Genomic DNA, 18,651 nt, shown 5'->3' with positions numbered 1-18,651 from the left:
GCACCAGACTTTGTATTGGGTTCACATCGGACGGAACACTTCTTGTACTGGACTAGGTGGCACAGTGGTTAATGCACCAGACTTTGTATTGGGTTCACATCCAAACACTAACTCAGTGGACGGAACACTTCTTGTACTGGACTAGGTGGCACAGTGGTTAATGCACCAGACTTTGTATTGGGTTCACATCCAAACACTAACTCAGTGGACGGAACACTTCTTGTACTGGACTAGGTGGCACAGTGGTTAATGCACCAGACTTTGTATTGGGTTCACATCCAAACACTAACTCAGTGGACGGAACACTTCTTGTACTGGACTAGGTGGCACATTGGTTAATCCACCAGACTTTGTATTGGGTTCACATCCAAACACTAACTCAGTGGACGGAACACTTCTTGTACTGGACTAGGTGGCACATTGGTTAATCCACCAGACTTTGTATTGGGTTCACATCCAAACACTAACTCAGTGGACGGAACACTTCTTGTAGTGGACTAGGTGGCACAGTGGTTAATCCACCAGACTTTGTATTGGGTTCACATCCAAACACTAACTCAGTGGACGAAACACTTCTTGTAGTGGACTAGGTGGCACAGTGGTTAATCCACCAGACTTTGTATTGGGTTCACATCCAAACACTAACTCAGTGGACGGAACACTTCTTGTACTGGACTAGGTGGCACATTGGTTAATCCACCAGACTTTGTATTGAGTTCACATCCAAACATTGGATCTCACTAAGATTGATTTTTGTATAGTTCAGCAGGGAGATGTAAGGAAGGAATGCCAAACAATTGGTCATTGTGACACAAAGTCTTCAGAGGAATCGCGCTATATTTTTCCATTAGCAGCAAAAGCTCTTTTATATGTACTTTCCTAGACAGGACAGCAGATACCACGGCCAATAATGGGGCACTGGGTGGGATGGATAAAAAAAAACAATCAGAGGTTAGGGTAGGTAATTGTATTTACCGGCCTCTATCCAAAAAAGGTTCAGGCACGTCTATCCCATTCTCAGTCTCTGACAAGGCCACAATCAGAGACTGGGTCCATTGAGGTGCAGTGGTTGTTACGAGAAATAGCCCCATGGGCCCACCAATGGGGATCGATCCCAAAAAGACCACGCATCAAGTGAGCGCTTTAATACTTTAATATCAGACCCTTTTTCAGTACAGATATGTGTACTGCCAAGGAGAGGCAAGTGTCTTATTATTAGGTTTCAGTTTAATCATTCAACATCAGTTTAATATTCGGTTTCATACAGAGTTAAGACATTACTTCTCCCTTGCCAAATAACCTGGAAAACCAGCAAGCACAAAACTAATTAAAACTCGCACAATCTGAGCATGTATCAGCTGGGAAACAGCCATCGGGAAATTGTTACTAATGGGTGAAATTACTCTTATGATTTGGTTTGGTTATTTTCAGTCTAGAGCTAAAAGGTTTTTTTCAGTGGCTAAAAGGGGGCGGAACACAGCCTAGTGGTAAAGCACTCATCTGATAGGCCCACAGAGCTATTTCTCATTCCAGCCAGTGCACCATGACTGGTATATATCAAAGGATGTGGTATGTGCTATCCTGTATATGGGATGGTGTATATAAAAGATATCTCGCTACCAATGTAAAAATGTAGTGGGTTTCATCTCTAACACTATATGTCAGAATTACCAAATGTCTGACATCCAATAGCCAATGATTAATAAATCAATATGCTCTAGTGGTTTCATTAAACAAAAACAAGCTTTAACTTTAACTTTTTACAGTGACTAAAAAAGCTGTACATTCCATCTAGTTTGCACCCAAACCTTAATTCAGTGTAGCACACTGGCTACTGTATATAAAACATTTAGTAATTATGACTTGTAGTCTTCAGAGGAAACCCATTAGCAATAAGGGATCTTTCATTTGTACATTCCCAGACAGGACAGCACATACCAGTCATAGGCACTGGATGACATATGGGGGTGGGGGGAAACCAATCAGAAAAATGGGTCACTGAGGGGATTTTCAATCCTGAAGCAACCTGAGGCAAGTGCTCTACAAACTGAGCCTGATCCTGCCCCTAGAACTGTTCAAGCACACCTTTCATGGACACACATTCTGAAGCAAGAAAGTTCTGCATAAGACGGGCGAGTACAGGACAGACAGATGACTGAAATATTATGCCGCATGAGAGTGACGAAAGACAATAGCCACAAGCTGAATCACTCCCCACACCCAGTTATAGCCCTGTCTGGTGTTAATCACTGTAATGAAAAAAAAGTAAAGTTTATTTTATTTAATGATGCCACTAGAGCACATTGATTCTTTATCTTATCATCGGATATCAAACATATGGTCATTCTGACACTGTTTTTCAGAGGAAACCTGCTGTCGCCACATAGGCTACTCTTTTACAACAGGCAGCAAGGGATCTTTTATTTGCGCTTCCCACATGCAGGATAGCACAAACCATGGCCTTTGTTGAACCAGTTATGGATCACTGGTGGGTGCAAGTGGTTTACACCTACCCATTGAGCTTTGCAGAGCACTCACTCAGGGTTTGGAGTCGGTATCTGGATTAAAAATCCCATGCCTCGACTGGGATCTGAAACCAGTACCTACCAGCCTGTAGACCGATGGCCTAACCACGACGCCACTGAAGCCGGTTCACTGTAATGAATGCGCCAGCTCATGGGATTCTTATGTCGGAGCACGCTGCCTGCCTGACGACTCGTCAACCACACGTGGAGCACAGAAAAACATCATAATCACTGTCACTTTCAGCTTGATGAACACCCAATTAGGCAAAACACTTATCGATGGAATTTGCGCATCACTGTAACAGATTCCGCTAAATGTGACAGAGTGCATTTCAAAACAGGAAGAGATCTTCTCAGTGGGCATTTCAAATGATTGCTTAAGAATTCAGTTCTTTTTGAAAAAACAAAAACAAAAAACCAACAAAAAATCTCAGGACTGGAATAGAGTTACATTGATTATTTTCTTAAATGATATGATATGATAAGATTGAAATTGTAAGATGTCTGTTAATTAAATTTGATTTAGTACAGAGTTAAAAATATCAATCCAAAAGGGGTGATTCCATGTACTTTTACCGCCAAGGGGTGGGATGTAGCCCAGAGGTAAAGTGCTCACCTGATGTGTGGTTGGTCTAGGATCGATCCCCGACAGAGGGCCCATTGGGTTATTTCTCGTTGCAGCTAGTACACCACCAATGGTATATAATATAATATCAAAGGCCGTGGTATGTGCTATTCTGTCTGTAAGATGGTGCATATAAAAGATCCATAGCTACTAATGGAAAAATGTAGCGGGTTTCCTCTCTAAGACTATACATGTATGCCAAATTGCCAAATGTTTGACATCTATTTAATAGCCAATGATTAATAAATCAATTTTCTCTAGTGTTATCATTAAATAAAACAATCTAACTATTTACTGCCATGTTATGCTAGGTATGTTAAACAATAGGATGTTAGTTAAAGTCTATTTCAATATTGCTACTGCTCCACCGTATTTAAAACACTAATATGTGCCAAAATGTTAATAGTCATCGCCTTTACTTTATGGATATAAACCATAATCCCTAACTACTGAAGTCTTACTTTATGGATATAAACCATAATCCCTAACTACTGAGGTCTTACTTTATGGATATAAACCATAATCCCTAACTACTGAAGTCTTACTTTATGGATATAAACCATAATCCCTAACTACTGAGGTCTTACTTTATGCCATAATCCCTAACTACTGAGGTCTTACTTTATGGATTATTTATGGATATAAACCATAATCCCTAACTACTGAGGTCTTACTTTATGGATATAAACCATAATCCCTAACTACTGAGGTCTTACTTTATGGATATAAACCATAATCCCTAACTACTGAGGTCTTACTTTATGGATATAAACCATAATTAAAGGTCTTACTTTATGGATAGGATGTTTATGGATATAAACCATAATCCCTAACTACTGAGGTCTTACTTTATGGATATAAACCATAATCCCTAACTACTGAGGTCTTACTTTATGGATATAAACCATAATCCTAACTACTGACTTACTTTATGGATATAAACCATAATAACTACTGAGGTCTTACTTTATGGATAAACCATAATCCCTAACTACTGAGGTCTTACTTTATGGATATAAACCATATCCCTAACTACTGAAGTCTTACTTTATGGATATAAACCATAATCCCTAACTACTGAGGTCTTACTTTATGGATATAAACCATAATCCCTAACTACTGAAGTCTTACTTTATGGATATAAACCATAATCCCTAACTACTGAGGTCTTACTTTATGGATATAAACCATAATCCCTAACTACTGAGGTCTTACTTTATGGATATAAACCATAATCCCTAACTACTGAGGTCTTACTTTATGGATATAAACCATAATCCCTAACTACTGAGGTCTTACTTTATGGATATAAACCATAATCCCTAACTACTGAGGTCTTACTTTTAATCCTCTATACCCTGCCAGGTGAGTGGGACACCGGCCTCGGTGACGCAGAGGTTAAGCCATCAGACTACAGGCTGGTAGGTACAGGGTTCACAGCCCGGTACCGGCTCCGACCCAGAGCGAGTTCTTACGGGCTCAATGGGTAGGTGTAAGGCCACTACACTCTCTTCTTTCTCACTAACCACTAACCAACTAACAACTAACCCACTGTCCTGGACAGACAGCCCAGATAGCTGAGGTGTGTGCCGAGGACAGCGTGCTTGAACCTTAATTGGATATAAGCACGAAAATAAGTTGAAATGAAATGTGAGGGGGGATGACCCATCAACAAAAAGAAAAGGTTTTTGACTTTGACTTTGACGTTTTTGCAAAGTTGTAATCAAATATCGGTAGATGACATTACATTTTCATTTTCAATAAAAGCTATTTCAATTTTATAGCAAATATTAAAAATCATACATTAAAATTGTTTTTTGTTTAAAAGGAAAACGAATTAAGAGTTAACTTTCTTGAATAGGAAGGAAGGACGGAAATGTTTTATTCAATGACACTCAACACATTTTATTTATGGTTATATGGCGTCAGACATATGGTTAAGGACCACACAGATTTTGAGAGCCCAGTGTAAAGCGTTTGCTTGATGCGCAGTCGGTCTAGGATCGATCCCTGTCAGTGGACCCATTGGGCTATTTCTCGTTCAAGCCTGTCCACAACTGGTGTAACAAAGGCTGTGGTATGTAATATCCTGTCTGTAGTATGGTGCATATAAAAAATCCCTTGCTGCTAATCGAAAAGAGTAGCCCATGAAGTGGCAACAGTGGGTTTCCTGTAAATATCTGTGTGGTCCTTAACCATATGTTTGACGCCTTATAACCATAAATAAAATTTGTTGAGCACGTCGTTCAATAAAACATTTCCTTTCTTCCTTTAATAATTGAGTGAAAAAATCCACCATCAGCCTTTGGGAAATGTTGTTGAATATCAGTCTAGTAAGATAGGGTGATAAAACGCTGGTTTATTATGTGTATTCACCTTCACCTGGTTCTGACACACAGACAGATTAATCTATATTAATACTTTGTTTAAACAATCAAAGATATATTCTAGCATTAAAAAGTCAATATATTCTGGCATTAAGAAGCTTGATCTGGTTCCAATACAGTGACAGGGACAGACCCACTGTGAATACAGACCCACCATAAATAACGAGTGGTGAACTCACCTAGATCTGATTCCGACAGGCTGACAGGGGCAGACCCACCATGAATGCTGGGTGGAGAATTCACCGTGATCTGGTTCTGATGGGGGCAGACCCACCAGGCTGATACAGTTGATGGAGAACTCACCTTGATCCGGTTCTGACAGGCCGACAGGGGCAGACCCACCAGGCTGATACAGTTGATGGAGAACACACCTTGATCTGGTTTTGACAGGCTGACAGGGGCAGACCCACCATGAATGCTGGGTGGAGAATTCACCTTGATCTGGTTCTGACAAGCTGATGAGGGCAGATCCACCAGGCTGATACCCTTGATGGTGAACTCACCTTGATCTGGTTCTCACTCACTGACAGGAGCAGACCCACCAAGCTGATACCGGTCTATTGATGGAGAACTCACCTTGATCTGGTTCTGACAGGCCGACAGGGACAGACCCACCAGGCTGATTCCGTTGATGGAGAACTCACCTTGATCTGGTTCTGACATGCCGACAGGGGCAGACCCACCAGGCTGATTCCGTTGATAGAGAACTCACCTTGATCTGGTTCTGACATGCCGACAGGGGCAGACCCACCAGGCTGATTCCATTGATGGAGAACTCACCTTGATCTGATTCTGACAGGCCGACAGGGGCAGACCCACCAGGCTGATTCCGTTGATGGAGAACTCACCTTGATCTGGTTCTGACAGGCCGACAGGGGCAGACCCACCAGGCTGATTCCGTTGATGGAGAACTCACCTTGATCCGGTTCTGACAGGCCGACAGGGGCAGACCCACCACGCTGATACCGTTGATGGAGAACTCACCTTGATCTGGTTCTGACAGGCCTACAGGGGCAGACCCACCAAGCTGATACAGTTGATGGTGAACTCACCTTGATCTGGTTCTGACAGGCTGACAGGGGCAGACCCACCAAGTTGATACCGGTTTATTGATAGAGAACTCACCTTGATCTGGTTCTGACAGGCCGACAGGGGCAGACCGACCAAGCTCATACCGGTCTATTGATGGAGAACTCACCTTGATCTGGTTCTGACAGGCCGACTGGGGCAGACTCACCAGGCTGATACCGCTGATGGTGAACTCACCTTGATCTGGTTCTGACAGGCTGACAGGGGCAGACCCACCAAGTTGATACCGGTCTATTGATAGAGAACTCACCTTGATCTGGTTCTGACAGGCCGACAGGGGCAGACAGACCAAGCTGATACGGGTCTATTGATGGAGAACTCACCTTGATCTGGTTCTGACAGGCCGACAGGGGCAGACCCACCAGGCTGATTCCGTTGATGGAGAACTCACCTTGATCTGGTTCTGACAGGCTGACAGAGGCAGACCCACCAGGCTGATTCCGTTGATGGAGAACTCACCTTGATCCGGTTCTGAACGGCCGACAGGGGCAGACCCACCGCACTGATACCGTTGATGGAGAACTCACCTTGATCTGGTTCTGACAGGCCTACAGGGGCAGACCCACCAAGCTGATACAGTTGATGGTGAACTCACCTTGATCTGGTTCTGACAGGCTGACAGGGGCAGACCCACCAAGTTGATACCGGTCTATTGATAGAGAACTCACCTTGATCTGGTTCTGACAGGCCGACAAGGGCAGATAGACCAAGCTGATACCGGTCTATTGATGGAGAACTCACCTTGATCTGGTTCTGACAGGCCGACTGGGGCAGACCCACCAGGCTGATACCGCTGATGGTGAACTCACCTTGATCTGGTTCTGACAGGCTGACAGGGGCAGACCCACCAGGCTGATACCGTTGATGGAGAACTCACCTTGATCTGGTTCTGACAGGCTGACAGGGGCAGACCCACCAGGCTGATACCGGTCTATTGATAGAGAACTCACCTTGATCTGGTTCTGACAGGCCGACAGGGGCAGACCCACCAGGCTGATACCGTTGATGGAGATTATCTGGTCACCAATGTTGAGCTGACCGCACCGTGCAGCCGGTCCACTGGGTGCCATGTTGGCCAGGACGACCGTCGGAACCATCGACCCCCAACCAGACTCGACGATCACCACGCCGAGAGGTTCACCCTTTGCCTTGGGCACGATCACCTAGAAATAATGGGGTTTTTAAAAATATTAAGTATATATTATGTAAAAATAAAGAGTTTTAGTATAAATTAAATCTAAATCAACACACAACACATAACACAGTGGTAAACCTGTATTAATCACTGGCTTACAACACATAACACAGTGGTAAAGCTGTATTAATCACTGGCTTACAACACATAGCACAGTGGTAAACCTGTATTAATCACTGGCTTACAACACATCACACAGTGGTAACCCTGTATTAATCACTGACTTACAACACATACATGTAACACAGTGGATTTGATCAATTGTTCAAATGATCTTAAGAACAGCTGAGCACTGGAGCTTTGAAATATAAATCTTCATTAATAACAAATTTTTAAAAAAATCAATGCTTGCAAAAGCTTGGAAAGCTGATTAAAAGTGGGTCAAGGAAATAAAGAGATGAAAATACAGCTGAAAAGCCTATCTGTCATTATTAATAATAATAATAATAATAAATAAATCTAGTTTTATAAGAACAAAATGAATAGTTGATATGTTATGGATTATTTTGGCTGGACAAACAATTATGACATGATTAATCAGGCAAAACATCCCACTTCACAGGTATTTATACTTAGGATAATACAAAACCAATACCTTAAGTGTTGTCATTAAGAAAACATCACGAAAACATCACGAACAATCAGTCTGATTTGAAAGAACTAGCAAGCATCACCAGTGTAGGGTGTATACCACCAAATCAAATCCCACATATGACAATAGTAAAATATGTGGTTAAAATTTCTACATGCAGCATATCAATGGACTTATACACCATCGATATAAACACTACCACCACTCAACCTTAAAGTGAATCAGAAAAAAATTGGGGGTCAAGCTGCTCATTTCAGAGATAATGGGTAGCATCTATAACTACCCTAGTTCTGCACAAAAAATTGTCATGCACATTAACATTAGTTCAAATTAAACTACAGGAATTTACTGGTCAGATGAACCAACGTTTTATCACAACAAACACTGTCACATTTATCAAACGTTAGGTGCACCTCAACCTTTGACCCAGCTGGTTATTATTTGGTTTAGTACTATCTACACATTCAAATCATGAACACTGGTGTAGTGATTAAGCCATCGAAATTACTGTAGGTACTGAGAGTACACTTACTCTCGAGTGCCAAATAAACGTACACCTACGTTTATTAAATTTGTGAAAAAAAATTGGTGTCTACGCTTATTCAGCACCCTACGTTTAATTACATCTTTAAAAAATGTAACCCCCTATGCTAATTTGGCACCCAACGCTTATTACAATTCTTAATTTATCAAATGGTACCGATTTTCCGCGATCACGGAATCGCGGAATTTACCATTTTCCGAGTTGTCAAATAAAAGGCCAATTTTTGTGGTCAGATAATACATTTATTTATTTATTTATTTATTTATATACATACATTGTTTTTCTGCTTGATTGATCATTTGAACCATTAAGGTACAACAAAGTATACTCTTCAAAAAAAGAAACGCAAAAGGGTACAAATGGGTTATAACTCCGATTTTATGTTTCCTACCGGTTCATGCTTTGTGAATATAAGGTCATGCTTTGTGAATATAAGGTCATTGCATGTCCCAAACACATTCCCACGGTTACATTGGATAAAACGCAGCTACTGTAAAATAAAGTTTCAAAATGTGAATATTCGCAAAAACGCAGCCACGTGCAAACCATGTCACCACTGCACGTGCGTTGTCTGCACGTGCAACATGAACACCGACAGTATAAAAGTGCAGGGTGTTCGCTTGCCTGGCCTCTGTATCTGGCCGACAGTTGACAATCCAGGACATGCCACGTCTCAGTGAACTGCAGAGAAACAATGCCATCGGCCGACTAGACGCAGGCGAATCCAGAACGGCCGTTGCCAGGGCATTCCATGTGTCCCCAAGCACCATCTCCAGACTGTGGGACCGTTACCAGCAACATGGATCAACACGTGACCTCCCTAGATCCGGTCGACCACGGGTCACTACCCCCGGGCAGGACCGCTACATCCGGGTACGCCACTTTCGGGAACGATTGACTACTGCCACCTCCACAGCCGCAGCAATACCAGGTTTGCGCAGGATATCCGACCAGACCGTACGGAACCGCCTACGTGAGGTAGGAATTCGTGCCAGACGTCCAGTTCGAGGTGTCATCTTAACACCACAACACCGTCGACTCCGACTGCAGTGGTGCCAGATTCATCGACAATGGCCTCAACTGCGATGGAGACAGGTGTGGTTCAGTGACGAGTCCCGATTTCTGCTCCGACGTCATGATGGAAGATGTCGCGTGTATAGGCGTTGTGGTGAACGTTATGCGGCAAACTGCGTGCAGGAAGTGGACAGATTCGGCGGGGGTAGTGTCATGGTGTGGGCAGCCATCTCACACACTGGCAGAACTGACCTGGTCCACGTGCAGGGCAACCTGGATGCACAGGGCTACACTGACCAGATCCTCCGGCCACACATCGTTCCAGTTATGGCCAACACCAATGCAGTGTTCCAACATGACAACGCCAGGCCTCACACAGCACGTCTCACAACGGCTTTCCTACAGAACAACAACATTAATGTCCTTCCTTGGCCATCGATATCACCGGATTTGAACCCAATTGAGCATCTATGGGACGAGTTGGACCGACGCCTCCGACAGCGACAACCACAGCCCCAGACCCTGCCCGAGCTGGCAGCAGCCTTGCAGGCCGAGTGGGCCACCATCCCCCGGGACGTCATCCGTACTCTGGTTGCTTCAATGGGCAGGCGGTGCCAGGCAGTTGTCAACACACGCGGAGGCCACACCCGGTATTGACCCAGATGACCTTGACCTTGGTGGTGTGTCCTATCACTTACTCACAATGGACTAGAGTGAATTGTGAACAATCCTGCAACATTTGGTAATTATCGGACTCACCATTCAATAATTAAATTAATTCTCCAAATGTTACGACAATGTGGTTTTGCGTTTCTTCTTTTGAAGAGTATATGTTACTCTACGACAAAATGTAAACACGTTTCCGAACACTGTTGGCCACCATTTTGTTTTTATTGCTCGGCTTGGTTCGGTTTTATTCGGTTGTGTAAATTCCAAGGATGCGTTCAATTGAGTGCTCGCCTGTAAATCGATGCAACAGTTCATGCAAGCACTTTATATAAATTAATCAATTACACTTCAACACTTCATCTTTTCACCAAACATTGAAGACGGGAGTACCGAATTCTTAAAGATAAATATGACTTTTTAAGCTCCTGGCATCATAAGTGTCCCCACCTATGCTTTAAAAATAAAGAATGATTCAGGTAAAAATTAAGTTGATGAAATTACGTTTTGTTATAATTGACCATGTGTTTAAATATAGGAGATGAATCTAGCGAGCTGTCATTCACCCTGATTGTTTTGGGTTTTTTGCATGGAACTTTTGGATTTTTTTTCAAAGCTGCAATCTCGCCTCACATTAATTATCATAATTTCATTTAAACGTACAAACACACTTACAGTTTTAATTAATTGTGTGTAACAATAACACAGTTGTACCAGTTAGATAATAGAAACATATGTTTATAGTGAACACATTTTTTCATACTATGGAATTTACTACAAGTTATTTATTTCTGAGCCGCTTGTTTTCTAAATTACATAACAATAGTATATTTTTGTTATTTCCAAAACATTTATTTTTATTTTTACGTGAAACCAAATTATGTTTTCATTACTAGTCAATTTTTACAATTTAGCTAAATTTCCAGACCCTATGCTAATTCCGCACTCTACTCTTATTGGTTTTAAAAAAAAATTCCACACCCTATGCTAATTCCGCACCCTACTTTTAATTGATTTTAGAAAAATTTCCAGCCCCTATGCTTATTCAGCCCCTATGTTTATTAGGCACTCAAGAGTAGTCTATTAGTAAAGGCTGCATAGATAGGACACCAGTGCTGGAGTGACAATAACGCTGAATCTCTGACATTGGGGCGGGACATAGCCCAGTGGTACAGCACTCGCTCGATGCGCAGTCGGTTTGAGATCAATCCTCATCGGTGGGCCCATTGGGCTATTTCTCGTTCCAGCCAGTACACCACGATGGTATATCAAAGGCTATGGTATGTACTACCCTGTCTATGGGATGGTGCAAATAAAAGATCCTTTGCTGCTAATCGAAAAGAGTAGCCCATGAAGTGGCGACAGCGGGTTTCCTCCCTCAATATTTGTGTGGTCCTTAACCATATGTTTGATGCCATATAACCATAAATAAAATGTGTTGAGTGTGTCGTTAAATAAAACATTTCTTTCTTTTTCTTTCTCTGATATTGTTAACAAGCATTCTGAGAGTATTGCTAAAACAATACACACATGTATTTTTGTATGTCCTAAGTTTAAGGGCCACAACTCTGTAAAAAATAGGAAAATCGTCATGAATGTTAAAGTTAATCTGTATTCTATATACAGCTATATACAAAACTTTAGTTCAATAGCTTGAGCATTGCAAAAAAGTCTGGATATTTTTTTTCCATTATCTCCTAACATCAAGGGCCATAACTCTGTAAAACAATTGGTGAATCGCCATGAAAGTTAAAGTTTGGACACCACTAGAGCACACTGATTTATTAATCATGTCAAACATTTGGTAATCTTGAACATATAATCTTAGAGAGGAAACCTACATTTTTCCATTAGCAGCAAAGGATCTTTTATATGCACCATCCCAGACAGGACAGCACATACCACAACCTTTGATATACCAGTTGTGGTGCACTGGCTAGAACCAGAAATAGCCCAATGGTTGAATCACCACGAAAGTCACAATTGATATGTAACAGTATATATATGATAAAGCTATATACAAAATTTCAGTTCAACCTTACAAAAAAAAAGGTCCAGAAAACTGTATGTGGGACAGACAGACAGACGGATGGACAGACAGACAGACAGACAGACAGACAGACAGACAGACAGACAGACGGATGGACAGACAGACAGACAGGACAAAACCTATAGTCCCCTTCGGTTGGACTGGTAGGGGACAAATAAATATACATCTGTACATGGAGGAGAGAGGGGCACTGATATAGGTGGGTGTGGTACAGGATTGACAATAACGCTGGTTGCCGTGACAACACTGACCTCCTTGTGGTGGTCCTTGTTGGCGAACAGCTGCAGCTCCTCCCCGTAGATCTCCTGCTGGTTGAGCACGTCCTGGTAGTCCATCTCCTTCAGGATCCCGGGATCCTCGATCCCGTTCGCCTTCAGGAACTCCATGTAGGCCACCTGGAAGGCCTGCCCAATCGACTGGGCAATCAACTGGGCCTGAAAACAACAATATATATATATATATATATATATATATATATATATATATAGTAACATGTACAATCAATAACTATATATGTGTGGGTTATCTGAAGGCCTGCCCAATCGACTGGGCTATCAACTGGGCCTGAAAACAACAATATATATATATATATATATATATATATATATATATATATATATATATATATAGTAACATGTACAATCAATAACTATATATGTGTGGGTTATCTGAAGGCCTGCCCGATCGACTGGGCAATCAACTGGGCCTGAAAACAACAATATATATATAGTAATGTACAATCAATAACTATGTATGTGTGGGTTATCTGAAGGCCTGCCCAATCGACTGGGCTATCAACTGGGCCTGAAAACAACAATATATATATATATATATATATATATATATATATATATATATATATATATATATAGAGTAACATGTACAATCAATAACTATATATGTGTGGGTTATCTGAAGGCCTGCCCAATCGACTGGGCTATCAACTGGGCCTGGAAACAACAAGAAACAAAACACAATATTGATAGGTTCAGTCAATAATAATACATGTAGATTATCCAAAGGCCTACCCAATCAACTTAAAAAAATTATTAGCCATGATTAAAAATTAATTAGCCCTACTTTGCTTTTAAGTTAATACAATTTTACTGATAGTAATAATCAGATATGTGGGCTATAGAGGGATATAGAGCTAAAAAACCACCAAGATTGGGGGTTGGGGTGGGGGTGGGGGCACGATATTCACATTTACAAAACAGACTTAAATGCAGCATTTGACAACTTTTTTTTCACTAGCTGTTGGGCATGACAATAGTAGTTATTTACTAGCCCAACACTGAATACCACTAGCAATGGGAATGGGGCTACCATAATCTAGAAGCCCTGTCTGGCATGGCAATAGTAGTTATTTACTAGCCAAACAATGAATATCACTAGCAATGGGAGTGGGGCTACCATAATCTAGAAGCCCTGTCTGGCATGGCAATAGTAGTTATTTACTAGCGCAACACTGAATATCACTAGCAATGGGAATGGGGCTACCATAATCTAGAAGCCCTGTCTGGCATGGCAATAGTAGTTATTTACTAGCCAAACAATGAATATCACTAGCAATGGGAGTGGGGCTACCATAATCTAGAAGCCCTGTCTGGCATGGCAATAGTAGTTATTTACTAGCCCAACACTGAATATCACTAGCAATGGGAGTGGGGCTACCATAATCTAGAAGCCCTGTCTGGCATGGCAATAGTAGTTATTTACTAGCCCAACACTGAATATCACTAGCAATGGGAATGGGGCTACCATAATTTAGAAGCCCTGATGCTTGAACCGTAGTCTGATACATGATCATCATCAGCATATAATAAAATGAATAAACATCATTTACTTGATATATATAGATTATATGTCATACACGTGTAATAAAACCAGCTTTATACACAGTCACATCTTCTCAAATGTGGTCATAAAAATAGACGGCACGGACATTAAATAAAGCTTGGAATAAAAGAAGATAATTAAATATGCACAACTTAGATAAACACATTATAAGGCAGCATGCACGACCTATAAAAAAGGAAGGGTAAAAAATAGTTGGAGGATTCAATCGATGTTTGATGGTCTCAGATTACAAGACATTCTTCGATGATTGAACTCGTAAGTACGGAAATGGAGAGCATTTCCTTTCAAAGAATAAATGGGGAGCTGAAACGTTTATGGCATTAATTAACAGTGTAACAATACCAAGTGGTGCCAACATTCTTCAAGACATATGACATTTTCGTTTATTACATCGGTTTTCATACAGATTCAGCTATTTCTGCTGTCTTTACATTTGTTCAGCTTCCTGAGGAAGAACAGCAGAGCCAGCCATTTGTCACCCGACTGATTTTTACGCGATACGTTAAACCAAATGACTACCACCCGAACAAGTCAAATATTTAGCAAACAAAACAAAAAAATTTCCAACTGAACTTATACATGTAGGTGAGTATTACCTAACATATACTGTTCACAATAGGTATGGGATATTCAAATATAACACAAGATAATACAGTGTTACCTAACATAAACTGTTCAGATAGGTATGGGATATTCAAATATAACACAAGATAATACAGTGTTACCTAACAAACTGTTCACGATAGGTATGAGATATTCAAATGTAACATAAGATAATACAGTGTTACCTAACATAAACTGTTCACAATAGGTATGGGATATTCAAATGTAACACAAGATAATACAGTGTTACCTAACATGCACTGTTCACAATAGATGTGGGATATTGAAATATAACACAAGATAATAAACTTCATGTATATTCTGTTTAAACAAAACAATGCTAGATACAAACTTCCTAAAATGGTGCTACATTAAAGTTTGCTTTGTTTAACAATACCACTAGAGCACACTGAATTATTAATGGTCAGCTATTAGATGTCAAATATTTGGTAATTTGTGACATATAGGGCCGAATTTACAAAGCGTGTTTTTCTTAAACACAGGTGTTTAAGCATTGTAAATGTACGTAGTTACACATGTTTAAGACATAAACGTACTTTGTAAATTCAGTCCTGTCTTAGAGAGGAAAACCACTACATTTTTCCATTACTAGCAAGGGATCTTTTATATGCACCATCCAACAGACAGGATAGCACATACCACAGCCTTTGATATACTAGTGGTGGTGCACTGGCTGGAACGAGCAATAGCCTAAAGGGCCCACTGACGGGGATCGATCCTGGACCAACCACACATCAGGCCTAGTGTTTATAAAACTTTTAGAGTCTAGACTCGAGACTCTAATAGAGTCTGAGACAGTAACGTTATGGCAATGCCATACAAATTGTACGCATGTGACGTCATTTGAGATTGAGTCTGGACTCTAAAAGTTTTATAAGCACGGGCCCAGGCAAGCACTTTACCACTGTTGTACGTCATGCCCCGTGTGGACCAAATGTCCAACAGCAATTTTGGGGTATCCTTTTCATGTGCATCCTTGAGTGTAAGCTGTTGGTAGAGCGATCCCTTGAGTAAACTGCATCATAGGATCAAATTCTATTAGTGAACTCGTTCTCCGATTTGATTTCCACCCATCACAACCAGTCCCCCATGACTGGTATATCAAACACCATGGTATATGCTGTCCTGCCTGTGGGATAGTCTAATATAAAAGATCCCTTACTGCTAAGGAAAAAAAATGTAGCAGGTTGCGTCTAAGACTATGTGTCAGAATTATCAAATGTTTGCCATCCAATAGTTCAACTGATAGAATGGGACCACACTAAAATACTGTATACAGTATAAATGGCTTATACTATCATCTGGTAATCAAATTTACAGAAGGAAATTTAATTTTTACCGACAAAAAAAAATCAACGCCTATCTCTTGTAATTCATTTACTGATGATCCCCTTTCCCGGCACAATTACCTAACAGTGTTATTTCATTCAGTGATCAGTCTAGCCTGCTACAGGGATCTCTTCACGGTTAACTGTGTCAAATGATTGCCAGTGTGGAGGAATCCACAAACACGTTGCCAGGAGCAAAATCAATGTGCACATACTGTGAACCCATGTAATTATCGAGGCAAATGGTGTAATGATAATCTCGGGAAACATAATAAGCTTCTTTTTTCTTTAAAAAAAAAACACAAAAAGAAGAAAAAAAAGAGAGAAAGTTTTGTTGCGATAAGCTTCACATTGATGATGCTAATTATGAGGAGCATCACCAATAGCTAAGTCCAGAGAGTTACATGTAACTGAATGGTCCAAGAATCAATTCCAACTAACAGATCTGTTACAGAATTACAAAGGAAAGGAATGTTTGTTAAATGACACCTCAGCACATTTTAGACTGGTTATTTGCTATGTTGCATGATTATGTTGACAATCAGACGAAAGAGGAAAGGAAAGGAATGTTTGCTGAATGACACCAGGATCTAGCTCAGCTGGTAGATCGCTCGCCTGAGGTGCTTACGTTGTAGGATCAAGTTACCTCAGTGGACCCATTCTGTTATTGGGTTATTTCCTGTCCCAACAATGCACCACGACTGGTATATCAAAGGTTATGGTATGTGCTGTCCTGTCTGTGGGAAAGTGCATTAATGGAAAAAAAATTATAATTTTCTCTCTAAGACTATACTTCAAAATTACCAAAATGTTTGACATCCAATGAATGTGCTCTAGTGGTGTCATTAAACAAAAACAAAAGCAAAAACAATTTCAACACTTGGTAAAGAGGAAAGACCAGAAATGTTTGTTTAATGACATCTTAGCACATTTAAACCTACGGTTATTTGTTGTGTAACAGACTGTTATTTTGAACAAGAATTCCATGCCGTTAAATGTCTCACCTATTATAAATTCTTTTGAACTTCCATGTGTGCACGCAACTAGAAACCAAGTTTCATTGATCTAGGACTGATAGTAGGATCTAAAACCGTAATTTCAACGTTCAACTTTAACACAAAAGTTGGCGCCATCGCCACCATCATAAAAGTAATACCTCTATCAAGCCTTCTTACTTCACCAAGGTGTGACAAAATCTAGCAATGGGTCTTTCCTAGGACATATATACTAGCCTTTGATCCACTCTGCTTCAGAATCGATTACTCAAGGTGGAATGATCTAGGCACTGTACTTCTAATTCATACCGGGATGTTTGTCACATTTGTTCCTCTGTGTACACATGGTTTAAACAGAAGAAGTTTGTTTTGTTTAACGACACCACTAGAGCACATTGATTTAGTAATCATCGACTATTGGATGTCAAACATATGGTCATTTTTTGACACTGTCATACAGAGGAAACCCGCTACATTTTTTCATTAGTAGCAAGAGATCTTTTATATGCACCATCCCACCGACAGGATAGCACATACCACAGCCTTTGATATACCAGTCGTGGTGCACTGGCTGGAACGAGAAGTAGCCCTATGGGCCCATCAGATGAGCGCTTTACTACTAGGCTGTGTTCTGCCCCCAATGGGGATCGATCCCAAACTGACTACACATCAAGCGGGCGCTTTACCACTGGGTTACGTCCCGCCCTGGTTTAAACAGAGATTACTGCATGAATAGCCATTAGATAGTATTTAAATTACAAGTTGTTTCAAAATCAATCTATGAGGCAAAGTGAGTTGCATACATTTTTAAATGATGAGTTGTGAGATAAATGGTGTCTACAACAGAAACAAGTATAGTATTTTATTTCTTACATATCCTCAAAACCAAGTTGAAAAGGAATTTAATAGTCTTTTTCCAACAAAAACTTACTTATGGTAGTTAACTTGTACATAGAGCAATCAGTTTCAATTCAACCTATACATCACAGAGCACTGAACTCTGGTTGTGCTTATTTCATTGTATGTGTCATCACCACGAAGCAGCCAATCAGATGTGATCAAATCAATATCTCTCTAGCTAGTGGAAGATCACTTTGTGATACCACAAATCTCACACGTGTTCGATATCTTTCCAACAGGTGTGTAAGAAATAAAAC

At 40.7% G+C, this 18,651-nt stretch overlaps 1 protein-coding gene across 5 annotated transcripts in view; it reads right to left on the bottom strand.

The window, feature by feature from the left end:
- LOC121380133 (amyloid-beta A4 precursor protein-binding family A member 2-like) overlaps positions 1-18,651 on the bottom strand; it is a 202,846-nt gene that overhangs the window by 17,089 nt on the left and 167,106 nt on the right. For all 5 annotated transcript variants that reach the window (XR_005958886.1, XM_041508916.1, XM_041508928.1 and 2 more), the window contains 2 exons: positions 12,939-13,121; positions 7,577-7,789 (listed from right to left, as the gene is read on the bottom strand). Coding sequence is in view for 4 of the 5 variants with exons in the window: in XM_041508916.1 (XP_041364850.1) it covers positions 7,577-7,789; positions 12,939-13,121 (396 nt within the window). In the remaining variant the exon portion in view is untranslated. The remainder of the gene's footprint in view (positions 1-7,576; positions 7,790-12,938; positions 13,122-18,651) is intronic.

Source organism: Gigantopelta aegis, chromosome 2 (genome assembly GCF_016097555.1).
Source record: "Gigantopelta aegis isolate Gae_Host chromosome 2, Gae_host_genome, whole genome shotgun sequence".
In the NCBI taxonomy this organism is placed as follows: domain Eukaryota; kingdom Metazoa; phylum Mollusca; class Gastropoda; order Neomphalida; family Peltospiridae; genus Gigantopelta; species Gigantopelta aegis.
The sequence above is the reverse complement of the archived record's forward strand: the minus strand, read 5'-3'. Positions and strand labels throughout refer to the sequence as shown.